Source organism: Mobula hypostoma, chromosome 7 (genome assembly GCF_963921235.1).
Source record: "Mobula hypostoma chromosome 7, sMobHyp1.1, whole genome shotgun sequence".
NCBI classification, from domain to species: Eukaryota; Metazoa; Chordata; class Chondrichthyes; order Myliobatiformes; family Myliobatidae; genus Mobula; species Mobula hypostoma.
The window spans coordinates 22732281-22756195 of NC_086103.1; the positions used below are offsets into that span (position 1 = coordinate 22732281).

Consider the following 23915-nt stretch of genomic DNA (forward strand, 5'->3'; position numbering starts at 1 on the left):
TCTATTTCCATCTTTAATATCTCTATTTTTCCTTCTCAGGGTTCTTTAGAAGACCCTGACCTGGAGTTACACGCTGACTACGGTTCTTTGCCAGAATGGGACCCGCTCTTGGGGTTTCATAACTGGCCGTTGTTCGGCACGCCAAGGGCTCGGCCAAAGAGTTCAGCTCGGCTTTGGAGGTCTAGGACCTCGGGGCTCCGGAGACGGGCGGATCGAAGGTCAGTGTCATGGCAAGAGACCCGTGTGTCTTTGGGGGAAATCGGAATATCTGTGGCTGTGTCCCCAGAGGCTTGAGATCTTTGGGCACAGAGCTTGAAAAAAGCGATGTAACCGACTTTTAACATCGTAAACCAGCGAATTGTTTGTTATGTCTCCCCATTCACTGTGAAACAGAGACAGCTCTTTCTCCCTTATTCGGGAGAGAGAGAGAGAGAGCCTGTGGTATGTCGAGTGCCGGGTGAACAATGTAGTCTTTGGGGTAACTGCAAGTCTGTGTCTTTACTGTTGCTTTGCTCATGCTTGAACTTGGTGGCTGGTGCCGATGTTTTTATTTTACTGGTGGAGGGAGGGGGGATTGTTGCTTGCTGCCACTTATGCACAGGAGGGAGGGGAGCTGGGGGGATTTTGGGGTTCTAACATTTAACTGCCATTCATTCTTTGGGGCACTCCTCTGATTTTGTCGACAGTTATGAAGAAAAGGCATTTCAGGATGTATATTGTATACTTTTCTCTGACAAAAAATACGTACTTTTGAAACTTTGAAAGAAGCTATTCCTGAAACATTGAGTGTGTGTTCGGGCTCTTTCTGATGGTAGTAATAACAAGAGAGCATGTCCTGGGCAATGGGAATCCTTAATGATATCCTCGATGGTGGGTAGTTAGTGCCAATGATGGAGATGGCTGACTTTGCAACCCTCTGCAGCTTTTTCCGATTACCTCCATAATAGATGGTGATGTAACCAATTCGAATTCTCTCCACGGTACAGTCTTTGTAAAAGTTTGGTAGAGTCTTTGGTGATATACTGAATCGCCTCAAACTCCGAATGAAATATAGCCACTGGTAAGTCTTCTTTTGTAATTGCATCAATACGTTGGGCCCAGGATAGATCTTCAGAGGTGTTGACTCTCAGAAACTTAAAACTTCCACTACTGACCCCTCAATGACTGGGGTATGATTGCTCAACTTTCCATTTCCAACCCATAAAATGGGATGTATCACAGCTCAAATTAAGAGTCCAGGTTCTGAAATTCTCACATGAGGATAAATGAATTCCACCTCCACCAGATATGGTAAGCATTTAAGCCATTTGTAATATACAAATGGATGGAGCTGACTCAATTGGCCAAATGGCCAATTTCTGCTCCTATATCTTATAGATAAAAATCAGCACAGAAATACTGAAATTAACCCAAATATTAAAAAAGCCTTGACTTCTGTACTTTGTTATTAACAAGCCCACCTAGAAAGATGAATACCATGTCAGCAGGTCAGTGTAAATGGTTTAGAACAAATTTACCTTGCTCAAGAGATTCAAGAATTTCAATTTAATCTGGCTCTTCAACTTGAAGAGCCTGCAACTTGACAGCCCATTTGAAATCATAGGCCTGGCAAGGTTGTAATTACAACTGTATGACCAGAGATGCACCATTCTTTTGTCCATCAACACCTCTGCCACCTGACTAAATTGGTCAAGAGTTACTTAAAAATCCTTTCTTTAAAGCAATCATTGCCCTTAATCTAAAATTGCAATTGCAGATTTGAATTAAAGCTGCAAATGTAACTGAGCAAAAACAATGTTGAGTCCTAATGAGGGTATCACTGGAACTGTTCATTCCTTTTTTATAGATGCTGCCTGACCTGTTGAGTTCCACCAGTATTTTCTGTGTTACCCTGGGTTACGAACATCTGCCGCATCTTGTGTTTAAAGTATTGACTCAGAGCCAATATATCAGCTCACAATCTCCAGTATGATTAAAATAGACAGAAAAGGTGAAGAATTATTTTCTGTTCAAATATCCTTAACTCTCATAAGTACACAGATTCACTGCACATCTGGATATGTTCAATTCCGATTTATATTCCAGCTTCCAATTATCTTAGTTTAAGTGCCTCCATCACAAATAACACTGATATAATACAATCTCCTGCTTCTTCTAATTCTAAAAAGAACCATCCATCTCCCTTTTCACTTATTCCTGTGGTATGGTCTCCAGCCTTCCCCTGGATTTCTTAAAAGTCAATCAATAGCACACTAAATATTAATTTTTACACAGTACTTAGCATGTATCACCTATTTTGCTAAGATTCAGCAATCAAAATCACCAAAGTTGACAGGAAAAGCAATCTAGCTATTACCAGAGAAATGAGAGGCATGGGTGTCAGGTTTATGAAATGTTCAAAAGCACAGGGAATGTAATTGTAAGATAGATTGCTGTTTCAAACTAGATTTGAGATCAGAGCAATCTTTTTACATGGGGTAAATAGTTGACAGGTTTTGCCCAAAGTGATGGCAGTTGTTCTAATTGCTTTGAAGTCTTGTTGGCCTAAAGGTTAATCTAGATCAGAAGCATCTTCTAGGGTTAAATATAGCATGAATAGTTAAGTATGATGAGACACCTTGAGATCAGAGTGAAAATGTCAAAGTGGAATTACATCAATCAAGGCTGAAAAAAACACTAGGCTGATTACTACTGTTTCTTTCATTATTTAGGAATTGGGCATTTCAGACTTTGGCCTGCGGTTTTTAACTTCTTTCAAAGATTGAACAAAAATAGTAAGACATCAGTAAGACCAAAGAATTGATTGTGGACTTCAGAACGGTTTAGGTGAGGGAATGCACACCAGTCTTCGAAGGACCAGATGTGGAAAGAGTGAGCAATTTCAAGTTTCCAGATGTCAACATTTCTGAGAAACTATCCTAGCTCCAACATAGACATGACAGTGGCTGTATTTCATTAGGAGTTTGAGGAGATTTGGTATGTCATCAAAGACACTTTCAAATTTCTACAGATGTACCATGGAGAGCATTCTAATGGGCTGCTTCACTGTCTGGTAGGGGCACTTGGGCACTGCGCAGGATCAAAATGAACCACAGAAAGTTGTGAACTCAGTCAGCTCCATCATGGGCACTAGGCTCTGTAATATCCAGGACATCTTCAAGGAGCAATGCCTCAAAAAGGCATCATTAAGCACGACATCACCCAGGACTTGCCTTTTTCTCACTGCTACCATCAAGGAGGTGAGGAGCCTGAAGGCACACACTCAATGATTCAGGAATAGCTTCTTCCCCTCTGCCATTAGATTTCTGAACTGACATTGAACTCATGAACACTACTTCTCTACTTTTTTTCTCCTTTTGCGTTACTTTTTGATTTAACTTTTTTTACAACATATATATACTGTAATTTACAGTTTTATTATGTACAGGTGGCCCGTTTTCCAAACGTTCGCTTTATGACACCTCACTATTACGAAAGACCTACATTAGTTACTTGTTTTCGCTAACAGTAGGTATTTTCACTGTTACGAAAAAAGGCAGCGCGCACCCGAACAGCCAAGCTCCTCCCCCGGAACTGCATTCTAGCTGGCATTGCTTAAACACGTGCTTTATCTCGATTTATTTTGTGCATCCGTTAGCAAGATGAGTTCTAAGGTATCGGAAAAGCTTAAAAGAGCTCGTAAGGGTGTTACACTTAGCGTAAAACTAGACATAATTAAGCGTTTTGATCGTGGTGACCAAAGTAAGGATATTGTCCACGTGTTGAACTTTCCTGCGTCCACCATTTGCACTATTTACACGCAGAGAGAAAGAATTTTGAAAACAGCCGATATTACCATTGGTTCTGCTCGTCACAAAATGCTGCTCTTAGTCGGCATCCAATAATGGATAAAATGAAAAGTCTATTGCTTGAGTGGATTGATGGGCGTACAAAGCGTAGTGTTCCGTTAAGTTTTCTTATACTTAAGGAGAAATCAGTCGGTCTTTTTAATAAGCTGAAACAGAAAGCATTGGACGATGGTGATGAAAGTGTTGAGGAAGTGGAATTTAAAGGTCGTCATGGGTGGTTTGATCGGTTTCTGAGGCGAGGGCAGCTTCATAGTTTAAGCAGTGGTCCCCAAACTCCGGGCTGCGGACCAATACATTGCATGCAGTGGTGCAGCGGTAGTCAGAACACACCCAACACATCTTTAAGAAAAAAGCCGAAATAAACAAGCTAATTAATTAGGTGCCGCCTGGCATGTAAATGTCGGCCCAGATCAGAGGCGATTGCCGATTGCGTCAGGTGGGTATTCGTATAAGCAAGTGTTTAACTGTGAAGAAACTGCAATTTATTGGAGACTTCCTGATTCCGGTAAGTGAAACTACACTGTACATACATTATTTCTACTTTATATAGGCTGTGTATTTATCATATCATTCCTGCTTTTACTATACGTTACTGTTATTTTAGGTTTTATGTGTTATTTGGCATGATTTTGTAGGTTATCTTTTGGGTCTGGGAACGCACAAAAATTTTTCCCATATAAATTAATGGTAATTGCTTATTCACTTTATGACATTCTGGCTTACGAACCATTTCATAGGAATGCTCTACCTTCGGATAGTGGGGGAAACCTGTATTGCAATGTACTGCTGCCACATAACAACAAACTTCACGACAAATGCCAGTGGTAATAAACCGGATTCTGAAAAACTCCATAACAAATGTAATTTGTAGTTGATTTTCTGAAATTCTGGGAAGCTCTTTTTCTTTCATGATCTAATGAGCTGTTTGAAATTCAGATGATTTTTGCACTCAAGGTTTTTGTACATAGTGCTGATCTTCATTTTATGAAAAGAGGAAATGGAAGCACAAAAAAAATTAACCAGATGTCAAGGCTGTAGAATACTAGGAAAGAATGCACTGAGTAACAATCTTTTCTCCAAAAAAATGCTTAAGTGCTGACTTAACACGGGTCTTTAAATTCACAGGAATTCACAGTGTCACAGAGCACTGCCGCATAGAAACAAGCTCTTTGGCCCATCTACTTTGTACCGAACTGTTAATCTGCTGAGTGCACCTGGACTGTAGCTCTCCATGTCCCTCCCAGCCATGTAATTATCTGAACTTCTCTTAAATCTTGCAATTGAACCTGCATCCACCACTTCCACTGGCAGCTCATTCCACACTCACATCACTCTAGAGTGGAGTAGCTCCCTCTCAGGCTTCCCTTAAATATTTCACTGTTCACCCTTAACCGAAGACTTCTTGTTCTACTCTTACTCTATCTCAGGTGAAAAAGCCTGCTTGCATTTACCCTATGTATATTCCTCATAATTTTGTACATCTTCATCAAATCTCCCCTCATTCTCCTATGTTCCAGGGAGTGAAGTCCTAACCTATTTAGCCTTTGCCTATAACTCAGATTCTCAAATTGGTAACATCCTTCTAAATCTTCTCTGTACTCTTTCAACCTTATTTACATCTTTCCTGTCGGTAGGTGACCAAAGTTGCACACAGTACTCCAAATTAGGCTTCACCAATATCTTGTACAGCTTCAACATAACACACCAACTCCTGTATTCAGTACTCTTGATTTATGAAGGTCAATGTGTCAAAAACTTTCTTTATGACCCGATCTACATGTGATGCCACTTTCAAAGAATTATGGATCAGTATTTCCAGATCCCTTTATTCTACCACACTCCCCACTCTGATCCTACCCTGGTTTGTTCTCTTAAAGTTCTATGGGGCAGTTCGGATAGATATTAAGAAAATATTTCCATTCTATGATGGAATCCAAACCTGGTGTTTAAAAATGTAAAATATTCACTAGTATATTTAGTAAGGAATTCAGAAGAAGCTGCTTTACGTTGAGTCAGGCTTGCACGAAAGAACTTCAGAGCCGATATAGGGGTAGAAGCAAGTATACAAGATGAATTTGATATGTCAGATGGGATAAAGGAAAAAAATATGACAAAGAAAGGTAGAAGGAGACTCATGAAGAGTATAAACTCTGTCCTCCATTTTGCATGTTGTATACAACGTCTTCATTTAATAAATTCCCAGGAAAACAATTATCAACAAACCTTAAGCAAAGCAACAATTTAGAATGAACTATTCCAGTTTCTGGTTTCCTGAGGGCTCAGCAAAATCATTTATGTTTCAGTTTTCATAAACAGAAGCCAAGGGGACAGTTTAAACATGCTTAAGCAATAATCCGAGCATTCTTTACGTGTTGCTCAGCTATCATATTTAACCTCCACATAATAGAATCCGTGTGCAAAGGAATTGTAATTAAAAAGTTTCAAATTGCATTATTTTAAAAATATCATTTAGCATTCAAATAGCTTTCCAATAAAAAAAATTAGTAAACCTTTTCCGATTCTCCTGCTAGCAAATACAACAGTGTGTTATTATGTCAATTACATAACTGTACTCAAATGCTTCTCTTGCTGTCCACTCTGCCCAAATTTTGGCAGGTTTCCCAAATATTTTACCAAGTCTCATTATCCGAAAAGTTCCTCAAAAAAATAGTTAAATTGATTAACGTGATGATAGCTAATTGAGCAACAATATCTAAATTTTCTACTTTCGCTACTTTGCAATGATGAAGCTGCAGGGTAATTTGATAGAGGTTTGAGTAAATCGGACACCTATGTTTCCGTTTATTTCTTATAATGGGGACCAGGAAGCCCTGAAGTCATAAATGCAAAACAAGTTCAGCATTCGGGAGCATCTACTATGCACAATTCAATACCAAGATGGCATAACTTCCAGTTGCTTGGATGAATGGAATTCTACAACTTTCAAAGCCTTTTCACCATCTAGGACAAATCTGCATGCTCAACTGACATGCCTTTTCACTGTTACCATTGAGAAGGAGGTACAGAAGCCTGAAGGCACACATTCAGCGATTTGGGAACAGCTTCTATCCCTCTGCCATCCGATTTGTAAATGGACATTGAACCCATGAATACTACCTCACCACTTTTTTATTTCTGTTATCTTGCACTACTTATTTTAACTATTTAATAGGTGTATATATATATATACTTAATTTGTTTTTTCCTGTCTTATTTATATTTACTTATCACGTACTTCATTGTACTGCTGCCATAAAGTTAACAAATTTCACAACATATGCCGATGATATTAAATCTGACTCTGATTCTGCCATTACAGGCACTGCCCTAAGCAGTAATCCTTTCCACCACTGGTACAGAAATGGCTGAAATGCATACCATCTACAAAGTACATCTGCCTGGGCAGCTCTCAAACCTGCAATCTCTACCACCACCAGCAGTTTCCCCTCCAATTCATACAGCTTCACTTGTAAGTTCTTCATCAGTCCTTCATCATCATTGGGTCTAAATCCTGGAACTCTGTACACAACACTTCAGTGGGACAACTTTCACCAAGAGGACTGTGGCGGTTCAAGAAGGCATCACTCCACCATTTTCTCATGGGCATTTAGGTATGGCCAACAAATGTTGGTGTTCCTCGCAATGTCCTCATCCCAGAAAAATACAGATGAATTAAGCAATGGAGCTCCCTACCATGTGGAGTAGTTAAAAAGGACAGAAGGAAGTTTGTTATCACTGACATGCAGTATGCCATGAAATTTATTAGTACATGGTAGATGAAGTACACATTAATGCATCTGAAATCTGAAAAGAATAGAGTATATGAACTAGTATGGAAGAAGGCTAATATGAAGCAAAAACCATTTGGGGGTGAATGACCTGTTTCAGTGCAATTAATGTTTTTTTCTATTTTAACCATAAGACACAGAAGCAAAATGAGGTCATTCAGTACATCGTGTCTGCATAATGGTTGATTTATTATCTTGCTGAACCCCATTCTCCTGTCTTCTCCCAATAACCTTTGAAGCCCTCACTAATCAAGAGCGAATCAATCTCTGCTTTAAAAATTCCCAATAACTTGGTTTCCACAGCTGTCCATGGCAATGAATTCCACAGATTTACCACCATCAGGTTAAAGAAATTCCTCCTCCATTTCTGTTCTGAAGGGATATCCTTCTATTCTGAGGTTGTGTCTTGTGGTCTTAGACTCCCCCACTGTAGGAAACTGAGAATATTTGGAAGAAGCTAACTTGTCTCTTCCAGAATTTTTCCCCATAGTTCTGGGACTGCAGCAATTTTCTTCATCTCCCTAATCTTCACCTCCACGGCTCATTGCATTTCCCCTCAACCCTCTGCTATTTCTCATCCCCTCACTGCCTCTTTCGATGAAGAAAGAGAGGTTGGAAGGGCAAAAGGCTGAAATTACTCGACATGAATACTGAAGTTAGGGCACCAGACCAACAAGCAAGGCTAAATGTCAAACAGAATAATTTAGTATACAGGCCTATCAACCCTCTTGCATATGATATCTGCCAAGAAAGAGGAAAATACAAGGAACAGTGGGTAAAAATAAACTTTAGCCACTGCCTGAAGCAAATGAAAGATATTCTGCTTAATTTCAACAATGTTTGTTTATCGTTAAGCGGTGACACCTCAGGTATACAGCTTACAGCAAGGAATGTACCTGCAAGATCTGCTCCTTGATGACAAGTTTGGCTTAACGCCAAAGTAATGCAATGATATTTATAACAATTCTCGTTAGGTGTTTATCAAGGGCCGGTCCTTATTGAAGCTAAGATGCAAGGGGAAATTTTAAAGAGAAAGAATTTTAGGAAGATTTGAGATGGCAAGTTAGTTTCCTGCCTAAGCATAGTGATAAGATACTTCAGTTTCAATGTCTGCGCAATCACCCACGAGCTACTCATAAGAGAATCAGAATCAGATTTATTTTCTCTGACACATGTCCTGAAATTTTCTGTTTTGTATGCGGTGCAAGACATTAAAAAACTGTAAGTTACAATAAAAAAATTAGAGAAGAGGAACTGTGAGCTGGTGTTCGTGGGCCATTCATAAATCTGATGGAGAGGTGAAACAGCAAGTCCTAAAATGTTGAGTCTGGGGTTTCAGGCTCTAGTACCTTCTCCATTATGGTAGGAATGAAAAGATGGCGTGTCCTGGATGGTGAGGATTCTTTGTGATAGGTGTTGAGGATGTCCTCAATAGTGGTGAGGCTAGCTGAAGATGTCCTCAATAGTGGTGAGGCTAGTTCCCTTGATAGATCTGGCTGAATCTACAACCCTCTACCACCTCTTTCTGTCCTGCGCATTGGCGTCTCCAGACCTGGTGGTAATGCACCAGTCAGAATGTTTTCCATGGTTTATCTGTAGAAATTTGCTGGAGTCTTTTGTGATATACCAAATCTTCTCAAACTCATAATGAAATACAAGTAGGAAGGATTAGCAATGGCCACCAGCTGATGATATTTCCAGCATCCCTAAGCCATCTTCATGTTTCCAGCTAAATAGCAAGGAAAGGACATCTTAGGAAAGGATTACAGGAGGAATGGAAGGGCAGATAATAGGAAATTCATGCCTCTTCCTCCAGGCCCTACATAGCAGCACATACATTTACTGTACATGACAACCTCTTCTTTCCACAAACTTTTCTCAGCTCAGGCTTTCTTCTACGTAGCTGGAAAGGATAAAATTGCAAGGTTGTTTTTCTGGTTCAACAGGACTCATATCTGCATAAAATTATGAGGTTTCGATACATGTTATCCCCTCTGCCTCCCAAATTCTGCCTGTCCCATTTTGTTCCTCATTCTATACAGTCAATTTTATGTCACTATCTTTGATTCCACCCATTCAAGACATTCATCATTTCTTTTATTATCGCTTGCCAGGGAGGAAACAAGACATATTCACACTTACTGTCAGGATGTCATAGTCGCCTGGTGAGAATGCCCACGTGGAGGACACCAGCCCAGATTTAGGATTAATGCTAAATTTCTCCTCTTCAGAGCTGTCTTCAATGCTGTAAGTGACATCTGCATTTGAGCCTTCATCTTGATCAGAAGCGATCACCTTGTAGACAGGTTCTGGCTTGGTAGAGCTGCCGCGTTCTAGCAGTCTAACATTGTACAGGACCTCTGGGAACCTGGGGGCATTGTCATTTTCATCCAAAATTTCTACCACCACTTTTGCTGTGGTCTGTTTTGGAGGACCGCCATTGTCACTCACGGTCACCTGCGAGGAAGCAGAGAACAGATTTTTGCTATTGAGTCAAAAATAACTGTCTGCTCATGCTGTCCAGAACCAGTACAACTCCAGGAGATGTTTGTCCAGATGAGATAAAAACTATTATATTAACCTCTCAGGCCACTCTCAGGTTGGAAGAGCAATACCTCATATTCTGTCTGGGTAGCCTCCAACCTGACGCCATGAACATTAATTTCTCTAACTTCCAGTAATTTCTCCCCTTTCTCCCTACTCTTCTTTTCCATTCCCCATTCTGGCTCCTCTCTTACACATTCTTCTCTCCTCAGCTGCCTATCACCTCTTTCTGGTGCCCCTCATCCTTCCCTTTCTCCTATGGTCCACCCTCTTCTCCTATCAGATTCCTTCTTATTCAGCCCTTTATCTTTTCCACCTATCACCTCCCAACTTCTCACTTCATCCCCTCTTCCTCACCCACACAGCTTCTTGACCTCACCTATCACCTGCCAGCTTGATTTCCTTCCCTTCCCACCTTCCTATTCTGGATTCTGCCTCCTTCCTTTACAGTCCTGATGAAGGGTCTCAGCCCGATATTTAACTCTTTGTTCTTCTCCACAGGTGCTGCCTGACTTGCTGATTTCCTCCATTTTGTGTGTGTTTCTTTGGATTTCCAGTATCTGCAGAATCTCTTATGCTTATGTTAACATTAAATTTCAGGTTCAGTTTACCTCTTGTTTAGATGCCCACAATACAATGATATGGTGTGGATCTGGAGCAAAAAGGGTTATTATTGATTTGGGATCAATATTGACTGTGAAATAATTTCAATTGTTTTTGAGATTACAATGAGTATGTTCCATAAAATTTCCCAGAGGAAATTGATGGAGGAGAGAATGAAAAATAACTACCCGCCAAATGCCCATGATCTCATGGCAAGGGAGAGCTCACAGAACAATCGCAGTGGGAGAGCAAAGGAGATTTCAGAGTGGGAAAGCTTCAGACTGTGAGGTTTGACATATTGCCCCAGGCTCCAAACCTAAAAGAGGAGAAGGACATCAAACTGATCAAAGTCAGATGAAATCTTTCTGAGCAAGGCACATGATCAAAACTATTTGTTGGATCATAAGCCTTATAATTTTTCATGCATTTTATGATCGGAAGACCATGATATTCTGCCTATATTCCTGCTGACAGAAAAGGCAGAAAGGCTTTCTGGGAATTTCCTATTTAGTCCCTACCTCCTGATAATTACATGCTGGACAAACTTATCGATCACAAGAGCACAGAAAGGGTACAACACAGAACGAGACCATTATGTATGTCAGTACTACGGAAAGCTAATCTAATTCAACCATCCCCATCCCCTCTTCATAACTTTTTTATTTGAGTTTCAAATACTACACTTATCTATTTCTGTTTAAAGTTCAAAGCACATATATGTTACCATACACAACCCTGAGATTCATTTTATTGTGGGCATACTTAATAAATCCATAATAAAATAATAACTAAACAGTAATCAATAAAAGACTGCACCAACCTGGGTGTTCAACTAATGTGCAAAAGACAACTGTTCTAATGCAACAAGAAAAAAAAACAATAATAATAAATATATAAGCAATAAATTTTGAGAACATGAGATAAAGAGTCTTTGAACGCAAGCCCTTAGATCGTGGGAACATTTCAATAATGGAACATGTGAAGTTGAGTGAAGTTATCCCCTTTGAGTTGAGATAACATGGTTGAAACTGCCGCCATTGCAGTGTATTCCAGGATTTAACAATTTGCTGTGAAAAGACTTCCTTCCTTTACTTTGGTTCTTTTCCCAATCACCCAATCCCATTCATTCTGGTCATCGTCATTATTTGTGGCAAACACAAGTTCAAAAGGAAAATATGTTGGACACGTTTGGGAACTCCTGCATTTACAGAGTGCAGGAAAATGGTAAGATAGAAAGTCAGTCATGAACGTTGAATGCCAGAGTAGGCTCCTGGATCTTATGTGCTTATATATGATATGGGAGCTGTCCATGGCCAGTGTTCAGAGGTAGGCGGAAATGACTAACGATGCATTTTCTCAAAGGCATTCTCATATATACCTGGTACAAACTGTATTCACGATTGCTGTGTTGATAGGAAAGTAAAAAAGGCAATGGCTAATTTCATCTTTTATGTCAAACACCCAAAAATTGCTACTTGTGTGCCTGCAGCTACCTCCACTCTCCAGCATATATCATAGGCAGTTGCAATTAGAGAGTGAATAGATCTCTCATGAAGAGAAGACAGAAATACGGGCTGGATTATTGGGCAGCAAGGAACCATCTCCAGGAAGGAAACAGCTGGAAGGGAGGGAGGGTGAGAGGGGAGAAGAACAGACTGTTGTGGAATACCCAGCCAAGGACAACATAAGGGCACTGAATTGGGTTCTTTCACTGATATTAGCTGCAAGCTTGACTATTTTCTCCTTGTTACAAAAGTAACAATAGTCCAAAATTAAATCTAAAACCAGAAGTATATTGAGGCACCTTCCTGTGTTAGAGAGACTGAGGGTTGACATTGTCTTGTATTTGAGTGATATGATGCCTTTCCATATTGAGAGGAACCCAGCCAACCTTGTCCAACTCACCTCTAGGTTGTGTTCCCCTCGTTTTTCACGGTCCAGTTTACGTGCTGTCGTGGTGATGAGACCTAAAAGCAAAAAGGACAAAACCACTGAGAGGAAAAAGCTGCAACATTTTAAATAATGATGCTTATTTGCAAGAAATGTCATGACATGAAGTATGTCTGGTTGAGTTAAATTGGTTCCACCCTCTAGCATCCATTATGTTGAGACATGTGAGACCTCCATAGTTGATGAGCTTGGTATTGGTGTCAGAGTGGGCTGCTTTTCAAGAGTTAAGTAAAAATAAAGGTGTTTGAGAGTTGCCACCTGCTTCAGCTGTTACGAAAATACACATAAAATGAAGATGTTTGCTGGCCTGGGCTAGCATCAGTGGCATCAGCAGTTGGTCTGCCACCTGCCCTCAGGGGAAGGAGAGATAAGGAACAATGGAGCAGCGTCTGGAGATGTGTAATGAAGGGACGTGGGAGAGAGAGAGCTGTCTGGAGCGGCTCCCCCCTTTGAACCCTGAACTGTTTGAAGTGATGGACAGGCGATGCCCCAGCAGGGGGATAAAAAGGGACAGGTTCGCTAAGACAGGGACACACGCCACCCGAGGTAACGAGACCCTGGAAGCGGTGCGCCTCTCACGAGTGGGTGAGAAGTACCAGACAACGACCAGGGTGGAAAGGTACGATCAGCGGGAACCCGGTGTGTGTCCGCCCTTGCCTGGGTGCCGGGTTCACTGCAGAGGATCGACCGCATCTGGAGGAGGGGTCACAGTCGGTGACCTCAGGTGACATCACCAAGGACCCGCCCAAAAGCTGCTTGTGAGCCATCTCGCAGGTCTGTGAGTGAAGCAGTGTTCTGAATGATCAGTTGTTCCTGTTCTCTCTGTCTCTCTTCCCCCACGTTGTCCATCGCCATGGCAACGATTACTGCGAACTGAACTGGACTGAACTTTGAGTCATTTTGAAACTTGGTCATTTACCCCTAGACAACGATAGAGCTTGATTGATGCTGTTATCTTAATTCTGTGCACATGTGTGGTTATCATTGTTGAACTGTTGCATTTATTATCCTTTCGATTACTGTGTTGCTTGTTTCTTTAATAAAACTTTCTTAGTTCTAGTAATCCAGACTCCAACTGAGTGATCCATTTCTGCTGGTTTGGCAACCCAGTTACGGGGTACGTAACACAGCAAGGTAGAGGTCAGTCCACCAGACTACACCTAGATGGAGGAGCAACAGTTCATATTCCATCTGAATGGCCTGAAATCTGATGGAATGAAATCCATTTCTCCAACTTCTGGTAATTTTGGTCCCTCCCACTTCGATTCCCCACTCTGGCTCCCTTGTACCTCTCCTCTACTCCTTACGTGCCTAGCACTTCCCCTAGGTGCCCCTTCTCCTTCTCTTTTCTCTTCTATCTGATTCCTTCTTCTCCAGCTCTTTACCACTTATCAACGTCCCAGCTTCTTACTTCATCCCCCGTCCCCTACTCACCTGATTTCGCCCATCACGTTCTAGCTTACACTCCTTCCCCTGCCCCCACCTGACGAAGGGTCTTGACCTGAAATGTGGGCTGTTTATTCCTTTCCATAGCGACTGCCTAACCTGCCGAGTTCCTCCAGCATTTTTTGTATGTTGCTCAGCATTTCATTTTGGATCAATTGAAAAATTAAAATGAGATTATTTTTAATTAATTTTGTGAACATAAAATTCAACAGCATTATATGATTCAAATATTGTGGTAATTCGAGAAACCTTGTGGATAGATTTACACCGTGAATCTTACAATGCTGTTGAATTGATTGTTCTGTTTTCAACCAATACAGCAATGAACAAAGCTTCAGATTCAGATTTATCACATGTACATTAAAACATACAGTGAAATGTGTGCAACACACATCAAAGTTGCTGGTGAACGCAGCAGGCCAGGCAGCATCTCTAGGAAGAGGCACAGTCGACGTTTCAGGCCGAGACCCTTCGTCAGGACCAACTGAAGGAAGAGTTAGTAAGAGATTTGAAAGTGGGAGGGGGAGGGGGAGTTCGAAAAAAAGTGAAATGTGTCATTTGCGTGAACAACCAAGAAAATCTAAGGATGTGCAGGGGACGCGTCGCCACACATTCTGGTGCCAAAGTAGCATACCAAAAATGCTCAGCAGAACAACTCAGAACACAACAAAACAGAATGCAACAAACAGCAAAATAACAACACCAAAACAAGCCCCTCCCACACAATCAGTCCCCCAAACCCAGGACAGGCCTCCAGCTTTCAGTTATTGTCTTTGACTTCCAAACTTCTGATCGACCTTCAGGCTCCAATCTTTGTATTGACCCCAGACTAACGATGACGGGACCTGAACTTTAGATGAACTTTGGGGACGCTGACTCACTGGCCCTTACATTGCCTACGAGCGCAGGCCTGGACTATTAAAGTTATTCGTCTCCTGTCCATGTTGCTGGCCTTTGCACACAAACCTTCATCAAAACACTGCTGTCAATACCCAAGTTTTGGGTTGCTGATGTATAGATTTAAGCTGAGGATACTCTTCTGGTTTTCACAAGAGAAATGCTATGGGGTAATACAAACACCGCTTAAGGAAATCCAGTTTCTCAGTAAAATATTTAATCAAAACCTAGATATTCTGACGACAAATGGAATACCATGAGGCAGTGTTGGTGGTGAGGACTATCTCACCGTTTACAAGACCCAAAATTCAGCAAAGGTGAAAAATGAAAACAATGAATTGGAAAGAGGAGATAAATGAAAGAAGATGTGGAAGCAATGACTGGGAAGGGCCAAAGAGAAGAAAAAGTATTGGAGAAAGAGGGAAGATAAAAATAAGGGGAACGTGAACCTGAAAATGTTCAGGTTTAAATGATACATCAAAATGTTGTGATTTTCATAAGTCTGGTACTGACAAACTCACAATATTTTTCATGTTGACAATGAATGATATGGTTCATTCACTGGGTAATCATTTAGAACAACCTTTTTAATGCCATGGACCAGTGCTATTAAACAAACGGTCTGTAGACTCCAGGTTGGGAACTCTAGATTTAGAAAATGTATTGTCATCATGTATTGTAGTGCTGGCTCGAAGGGCCGAATGGCCTACTCCTGCCCCTATTGTCTATTGTATCAGAATTTACCCAATCCAGTAAATAACTAAGCCTCTTGTCAGAAGGAACAAAGTTTATTTCTATTTTCTTGTTTTCACTACTTAGCTAATTTTCTTGTAGCAGACAACAGCTTTCTTAATTAAATGATTTGTGATCATTTCACAATGACTTTTTGGCAACCTCGTAAATCCATTAACAAGTATCATTTTATTGGCATAAAAATAAATTAACAAGAAATGTTTTCATACAAACAAGTTTTTTTTTAGAATTAGACTCATTTACTAATGTAAACTATTCCAAAAGCATCTTCCAGACTATAAATTAAATGTTAATTGTATCCTATTTCCTAAAATGTACTGCAACATGCTGCTATGACTTAAAACCAGATGTCCTTTCCTCTGCAAGAACTACAGAACTATTAAAACCAAGCCCCAAACCAAACATACGACAGCAAACAGACACGCCTTTAGGAATTTAATTTATTTTAGAAATACGGCACTGTAACAGGCCCTTCTAGCCCAATAAACCAGTGCCAGCCAATTGCATCCATCAGACCAATTCAACTCCTAAACAGTATGTCTTTGGAACATGGGAGGAAACCAGGGCACCCAGAGGCCATAAGACCATAAGTCATAGGGGCAGATTTAGGCCATTTGGCCAATTGGGGCTGCTCCACCATTTCATCATGGCTGATTTATTGTCCTGCTCAACTCCATTTACTCGCCTTCTCCCCCTAACCTTTGATGCCCTTAATAATCAAGAACAATTCAACCTCCACTTTAAATATACCCAATGACTTGACCTTCACAGGCGTCTGTGGCAATGAATTCCACAGATTCCTCACCCTCTGGCTAAAGAAATTCCTCATCTCTGTTCTAAAACATGTGACCTTCTATTCCGAGTCTGTGCCCTCTGGTCCTAGACTCCCCCAATATGGGAAACATCTTCTCCACATCCTCTCTAACTTGGATTTTCAATACCCCACAGGTTTCAATGAGATCCCCCACCTCCATGAGGAGGAATACCATGCGGTCGTGAGAAGAATGTACAAGCTCCTTACAGACTGTGACGGGCATTGAACCCTGGTCGCTGGAGTTATGGTACCAGAAGTAAAGAATTTAGACGTTATTATTGACTCCGAGCTAAACTTCAAATCACATATCAACCATATTACCAAGACAGTGTTATTTCATTTAAGGAACTTTGCTAGAGTTTGATTTCTTTATACAGCTGAAGATGCAAAAAAGTTGTTACAGCTTTGTTTTTTTTTTAGCCCATTAGACGACTGTAATGCTCTCTTTTCAGGACTACATAAGAAAGATACAAATTGAACGCAGCTTGTTCAAAATGTAGCAGCAAGAATCTTAACCAAAAAAATAAAATCTTAGTCCTGACGAAGGGTCTCGGCCTGAAACGTCGACTGCGCCTCTTCCTATAGATGCTGCTTGGCCTGCTGCGTTCACCAGCAACTTTGATGTGTGTTGCTTGAATTTCCAGCATCTGCAGAATTCCTGTTGTTTGAAAATAAAATCTTCACCAGTTTTGGCATAGTTACACTGGCTGCTTGTGTATTTTCAGATCAATTTTAAAATACATTTATTTGTATATAAAGCTCTGAATAATCTAGCTCCTCCTTTTACTTTGGAGTGTCTGTCCCCTTACATCCCTAATGGTAATCTTAGATCTGCGAATACCGGTGTGCTTGGTATTCCTAGAGCCAAGCATGTAGGAACTGGTGATACAACCTTTTGCTCTTATGCTCCATATGCTACCGACAGAGATACGCCGGGCTAGTACCGTGAAATGTTTCAAAACACTTCTTAAAACCTACCTTTTAATTTGGCCTGGAGATGTTGATTATATTTACACAATTTGGAAAATTCATTACAATTTATTTTATATAACGTTCATTTTTATTTATGATTTTTTATTTTGTCTCGTATTTTTATGACTTCATTGATATTTTTACAACCTATGTAAAGCACTTTGAGTTTGCATCTTAATGTATAAAATGTGTTATATAAATAAAGCTATTATTTTTTCTCAGCTTAAGCTGGTAAAACCCGAGTATTATTATGATTTATTTTTGTCTTGTTATTATTATATTCTTTTATAGGAGCTTTTAGATTTAGAGTTCTAGCAATCAATTTATTTCATTAAGTCAATCATTACATGTCCATGCTCAATAATAAGTATAATGAAGCTTAAACCTATCATTAAAAAAAAGGGAGAATGATGAAAATCCTCAACAGATCAGACAACATTTCAGGAAAGAGAAATGGAGGTAACATTTCAGGCGGATGATCTGTCAGCCAGTGTAGCTCCAGATAGAGCCAAAAACATCTCCCGAAACAAACAAGACAGAAGAAACCACGTATGGAAGTGTGCGGATAATGATAACGTACCTGTCTTTGGGTCAATGGCAAAGAATCCTCTTGGGTTTTCACTGCTGATCCTGAAAGTCAGCTGGCCCTGTGAACTAGAGTCAGGATCATCAGCTTTAATCTGAAGGACAGACTGCTCCACGGGTGAGTTTTCCATGATGGAGGCATAGTAAACGGGCGCTGTAGTCTGAGGAGGATTATCATTAATGTCCGAGATCTTGATGAAGACCTCAGTAGAAGCTGTCAGCGCAATAACTCCTAAATCCTTGGCAAGAACAGTCAGCCAGTAATGGGGATATCTTTCACGGTCAAGGGGCTCTGCTGTCCTGATTACTCCTGAAATTAGAGGAAGCAGATTAACTTTTACAGACTGACTTCCCTTCTATCACCAACCAACATCCTTTTGTTTTCATTGAACTGGTTCTGGATTTAGGTAGAAAACGATTGGAAGGAAAGATTAAGCAAGGTTAATAAGTTTGTGGTAGGTGCCTAGAAAGCGTTGCCAGAGGGCTGAAGTGACAGTCTGCTGAAAGAACTCAAAGTTGAGCAGCACCTGCAACAAAACAAAATAAATTTAAGCAACAAACATAAAATGCTGGAGGGTATCAGCAGGTCGGGCAGCGTCTATGGGGAAGAGTAAACCAGTCAACGTTTTCAGCTGAGATGAGGAGTCAGAGTAAGTGGGGGGAGTGGAGGAAGGAACACAAGGTGATAGGTGAAGCCAGGAGATGGGGGGAGGGGTGAAGTAAAGAGCTGGGAAGTTGATTAGTGGAAGAGATACGGGCCGAATCTGATAGGAGAGGGCAGAAAGAAAAGGGGGAGGAACACCAGAGGGAGGTGATAGGCAGGTAAGGAGATAAGGTGAAAGAGGGAAATGGGAATGGGGGATGGTGAGGGGGGAGGGGTGGGTGTTTACCGGAAGTTCGAGAAATCGATGTTCATGCCAGCAGGTTGGAGGCAACCCAGACAGAATATGAGGTGCTGCTCCTTCTGACATGTCAGAATTAGAGTGGGAAGCAGAATTAAAATTAGTGGCCACCGGGAGATCCCACTTTTTCTGGTGGACGGAACATAGGTGCTCGACGAAGCTGTCTCCCAATTTACGCTGGATCTCACCGATATACAGGAGGCCCCATCAGGAGCATCGGATACAGTGATGACCCCAACAGACTCAAAGGTGAAGTTTCGCCGCACCTGGAAGGACTGTTTGGGGCCCTGGATAGTAGCGAGGGAGGGGGTGCAGGGGCAGGTGTAGCACTTGCCCCACTTACAAGGATAAGTGCCGGGGGGAGATCAGCAGGGAGGGACAAACGTACAAGGGAGTCACGTAGGGAGCGATCGCTGTGGAAAGCTGAAAGGGTGGCGGGGGGGGCGGGGAGGGATGTGCCTGGTGGTGGGATCCCACAGGAGATGGCGGAAGTTACGTTGAATTATGTGCGGGACCCGGAAGCTGGTGGGGTGGAAGGTGAGGACAAGAGGAACCCTATCCCTGGTGGGGTGGCAGCAGGATGGGGTAAGGGCAGATGTGCATGAAATTAAAGAGATGTGGGTAAGGGCAGCGTTGATGGTGAAGGAAGGGAAGCTCCTTTCCTTGAAGGAGGACATTCCCTTAATTCAGGATTGAAAATTCTCATCCTGAGAGCAGATATGGCAGAGACGGAGGAACTGAGGAACTGTTGGCGCGTGGCCAAGTAGTTAAGGCGGCAGTCTAGTGATCTGAAGGTCGCTAGTTCGAGCCTCAGCTGAGGCAGCGTGTTGTGTCCTTGAGCAAGGCACTTAACCACACATTGCTCTGCGACAACACCGGTGCCAAGCTGTATCAGCCCTGGTGCCCTTCCCTTGGACAACATTGGTGGCATGGAGAGGGGAGACTTGCAGCATGGGCAACTGCCGGTCTTCCATACAACCTCGCCCAGGCCTGCACCGTGGAAACCTTCCAAGGTGCAAATCCATGGTCTCACGAGACTAATGGATGCCTATCATCAGGTGGGAAGACACATAGTCCAGGTAGCTGTGAGAGTCAGTGGGTTTATAATAGATGTCAGTAGATAAGCTGTATCCAGAGATAGAGACAGAGAGATCGAGAAAGGGGAGGGAGGTGTCGGAAATGGAGTAGGCAAATTTAAGGGCAGGGTGGAAGTTGGAGGTGAAGTTGATAATTTTAAGGAGATTGGAGAAAATATAGGGGATGTCAGAGGTAGTTTTTTTTATACAAACACAGCGAGTGGTGGGTGCATGGAACACACTGCCAGGGGTGGTGGCAGAGGCAGATACATTAGGAACATTTAGGAAACTCTTAGTTAGGCACATGGAGGTCTAGGTGGAGTGTCCCATTGATCTTAGAGTAGGATTAAAGGTCAGCATAACATTGTAGGCTGATGGGCCTGTACTGTGCTGTAATGTTCTTGTCTTATATTAATCTAATATATTGACTGGGAAAGCCATGGGATCAGGGGTATCACTAGCTTTACACTCTCATCTGATTGTACAGATGAATAATATTGAACAGGAAGTTGATCCTCTTATTTAATTCCCCTGCATGCTGGAAGGTTAGAACACATGGGATTCAGGGTGAGCTAGCAAATTGAATACAAAATTGAGCAATACACTGAAATAAATGCTGGAGGAGCTCAAGTCATAAGGCATCTATGGATGTGAGTAAACTGTCAACATCTTGGGCCAGAAACCTTCTTCAGATACTGCCTCCTGGCACTTATCCGTATAAGCGGAACAAGTGCTACACCTGCCCTTACACTTCCTCCTTTACCACCATTCAGGGCCCCAAACAGTCCTTCCAGGTGAGGCAACACTTCACCTGTGAGTCGACTGGGGTGATATACTGCGTCCGGTGCTCCCGATGTGGCCTTTTATATATTGGCGAGACCCGACGCAGACTGGGAGACCGCTTTGCTGAACATCTACGCTCTGTCCGCCAGAGAAAGCAGGATCTCCCAGTGGCCACACATTTTAATTCCACATCCCATTCCCATTCTGACATGTCTATCCACGGCCTCCTCTACTGTAAAGATGAAGCCACACTCAGGTTGGAGGAACAACACCTTATATTCCATCTGGGTCCAACCTGATGGCATGAACATCGACTTCTCTAACTTCCGCTAAGGCCCCACCTCCCCCTCGTACCCCGTCTGTTACTTATTTTTATGCACACATTCTTTCTCTCACTCTCCTTTTTCTCCCTCTGTCCCTCTGAATATACCTCTTGCCCATCCTCTGGGTCCCCCCCCCACCTTGTCTTTCTTCCTCCTGTCCCATGATCCTCTCGTATCCCCTTTTGCCTATCACCTGTCAAGCTCTTGGCTCTATCCCTCCCCCTCCTGTCTTCTCCTATCGTTTTGGATCTCCCCCTCCCCCTCCAACTTTCAAATCCCTTACTCACTCTTCCTTCAGTTAGTCCTGACGAAGGGTCTCGGCCTGAAACGTCGACCGTACCTCTTCCTAGAGATGCTGCCTGGCCTGCTGCATTCACCAGCAACTTTGATGTGTGTTGCTTGAATTTCCAGCATCTGCAGAATTCCTGTTGTTTCAGATACTGCCTGACTGGCTGATTTCCTCTCGCACTTTCTGTTCCAAGATCAGCAGAAACTCTTGTTTTTATGGATACAGAATTGGCTTGATAGTGAAGGGTTGTTTGCTCAGATTAGTGGCCCATGACCCGTGGTGTGTCACAGGGACCGGGGTTAGGTTCCGCTGTTGTTTGTCACATAGAGTATGTTAATGAGAATGCAGGTGGCCTGATTAGTAAGCTTGCAAATGACCTCAAAGTTGATGGTATTGTGGACAGTGAAGTTACAACATGATTGAGGTCAACTGGGAAAATGGGCAAGTGAGCGAAAGATGGAATTTAACTCTAGAGAAGTACAAAAGGTACAGTGATTTAACACAGAAAGTTAAAAAAGGCCAAGCCACTAGAGTTTCGGTGAGAACTTGCTACTAAGCCGAGTTAATTGCCATATGCACAAGTAGATGCAAGCACATGCCACGAAAAGATTGCAGCAACAGCACAGGAACATAGTACTGTATCAGCAGCGTTCACAAGAAAATCAAATTATACATCACTTTCACAAGAACACAATTAGAACAAATGTAAAAATCATTTTAGTGCAAAGTTGTCAAAGTGATCCCACTTTTACTAAACTGTAGTGATTAGGGTTCTGCCGGTTGGTTCAAGAACAAAATGGCTGAAAGGGAGTGCGGTTCTTGAATCTGATGGCATGAGAATTCAGGCTTCTGTACCTCCCTTCGTTACTCAGTAGTGAGGATCAGTCGTAGGCTTTGCACGTGAAAGCCCACGACAAAGAAGAACCAGACAAGAGCCCAGATGAGGTAAGGTCTTTTGACAGCTGGCTAAGATCCATTCTGTAGCTAAGCTTCTCAAAGCTGTCAAAATGCTCCAAAGGCTTCTGCCATTCAGAATCAAACAATAATATTCCTGCCATTCAAAATCTTAGAGCTGTTCTTTTTTGAACAATCAGAAAAAGAATGAAAGTACTTAAAAATACTTGAATCAACTTAAAGAATTTTTAAAAATCTAAACAGAATTACTGCTTACCTTAATTCCTCACAAAGCACGTAAAGCAACGAGGAACTTCTGTGCTAGGTCCAAAGTCACAATGATTTCTCAGTTTGAGTGTGGGAGAATTGCTGTAACTTCACACCCTGACATTTCATTTCATGAGGGCATGGTGTGACTGTGGGTGGAAACTGGCAATGGGAACGTCATATCTGCAAGATCTAACCTATTGACAATGTGAGTGGAACTACAGTCGCTGAAAATCCAGGTGCAGTAGATGTGAGGTTAGCTCCAAATGAATATATTTGTAAAAATCTAAGACCAGTAGAGGTTCAATGGGATTTAGAACTTAACGCATGCCTTTCACTTTTAGCAGGATACAGAAAACAATCTTAAAGGACTTTAGGAGACAACTCTTCATAACAATAAAAAATATGACGAGGAGGAGGTATAGTATTGCTAAATCTCGATAAAACTCTGAATATGACATGATCCTAAACAAGGTGGAACAAGCTTGAGGTGCGGAATGGACTGCTCCTGGTATTGTGGACTGAAAGGGTTAAGGTTGCAAGCCAGGCTCATCGCTTTCAGGAAGCAAGGAGTTAAAACAAATAATTTAAACTACGGCCTTTAGAAATTGCCCACTTGCGTCTGAACTAAAATACAAATGTCCAAATAATGGAGGGTGTGGCACATGTTTCTCTGGGTAAGTTGCTCATTAAAGCCATGTTGTGTGTGGTTTAATGCAATAGTGCCCATTTCTGGCTGAAGTCCTGCCTGATGAAAGACCCGACCTGATGCTTTGAGGTACAGTTCACCCTAGGAAGGTTGATGTTTGTGTGTACAGGTCCCAGTAAAAGAAAGGGGCAAATCCCAAGGGACCACAACTAGAAGTCAGTTGAAGACGTGAATTAAAGGTTCTTACACGTGCCTGTTTGATATTTCATTATTGTTTTTACACAATTACCAAGCCTCATAGACCATAGAACAGTGACTTACACTATGAGTTCTTTGGCTCACGACCTTTTAGCCTACTCCAAGATCAATCTAATTCTTTCTTCCCACATGGTCCCCATAGCCTCAAGTCTCTGCCTGAATAGTGAAACCATGATGAATATTATGACACAGCGTCACTCTTGTCACAAAACTCCATCTGTAAACATGGCTGAGTGATAATCCAGACTGGGTGAGGGAGATTGGTGGTATACAC

The 23915-nt window shown here is 41.8% G+C and overlaps 1 protein-coding gene across 1 annotated transcript in view; it reads right to left on the bottom strand.

Annotated features, from left to right (window-relative positions):
- Positions 1-23915, bottom strand: part of fat2 (FAT atypical cadherin 2) — a 190602-nt gene that overhangs the window by 94813 nt on the left and 71874 nt on the right. Inside the window, exons 3-5 of the mRNA XM_063053141.1 lie at positions 18196-18510; positions 12689-12750; positions 9779-10093 (exon numbers count right to left, since the gene is read on the bottom strand). Of these exons, the coding sequence (XP_062909211.1) occupies positions 9779-10093; positions 12689-12750; positions 18196-18510 (692 nt within the window). The remainder of the gene's footprint in view (positions 1-9778; positions 10094-12688; positions 12751-18195; positions 18511-23915) is intronic.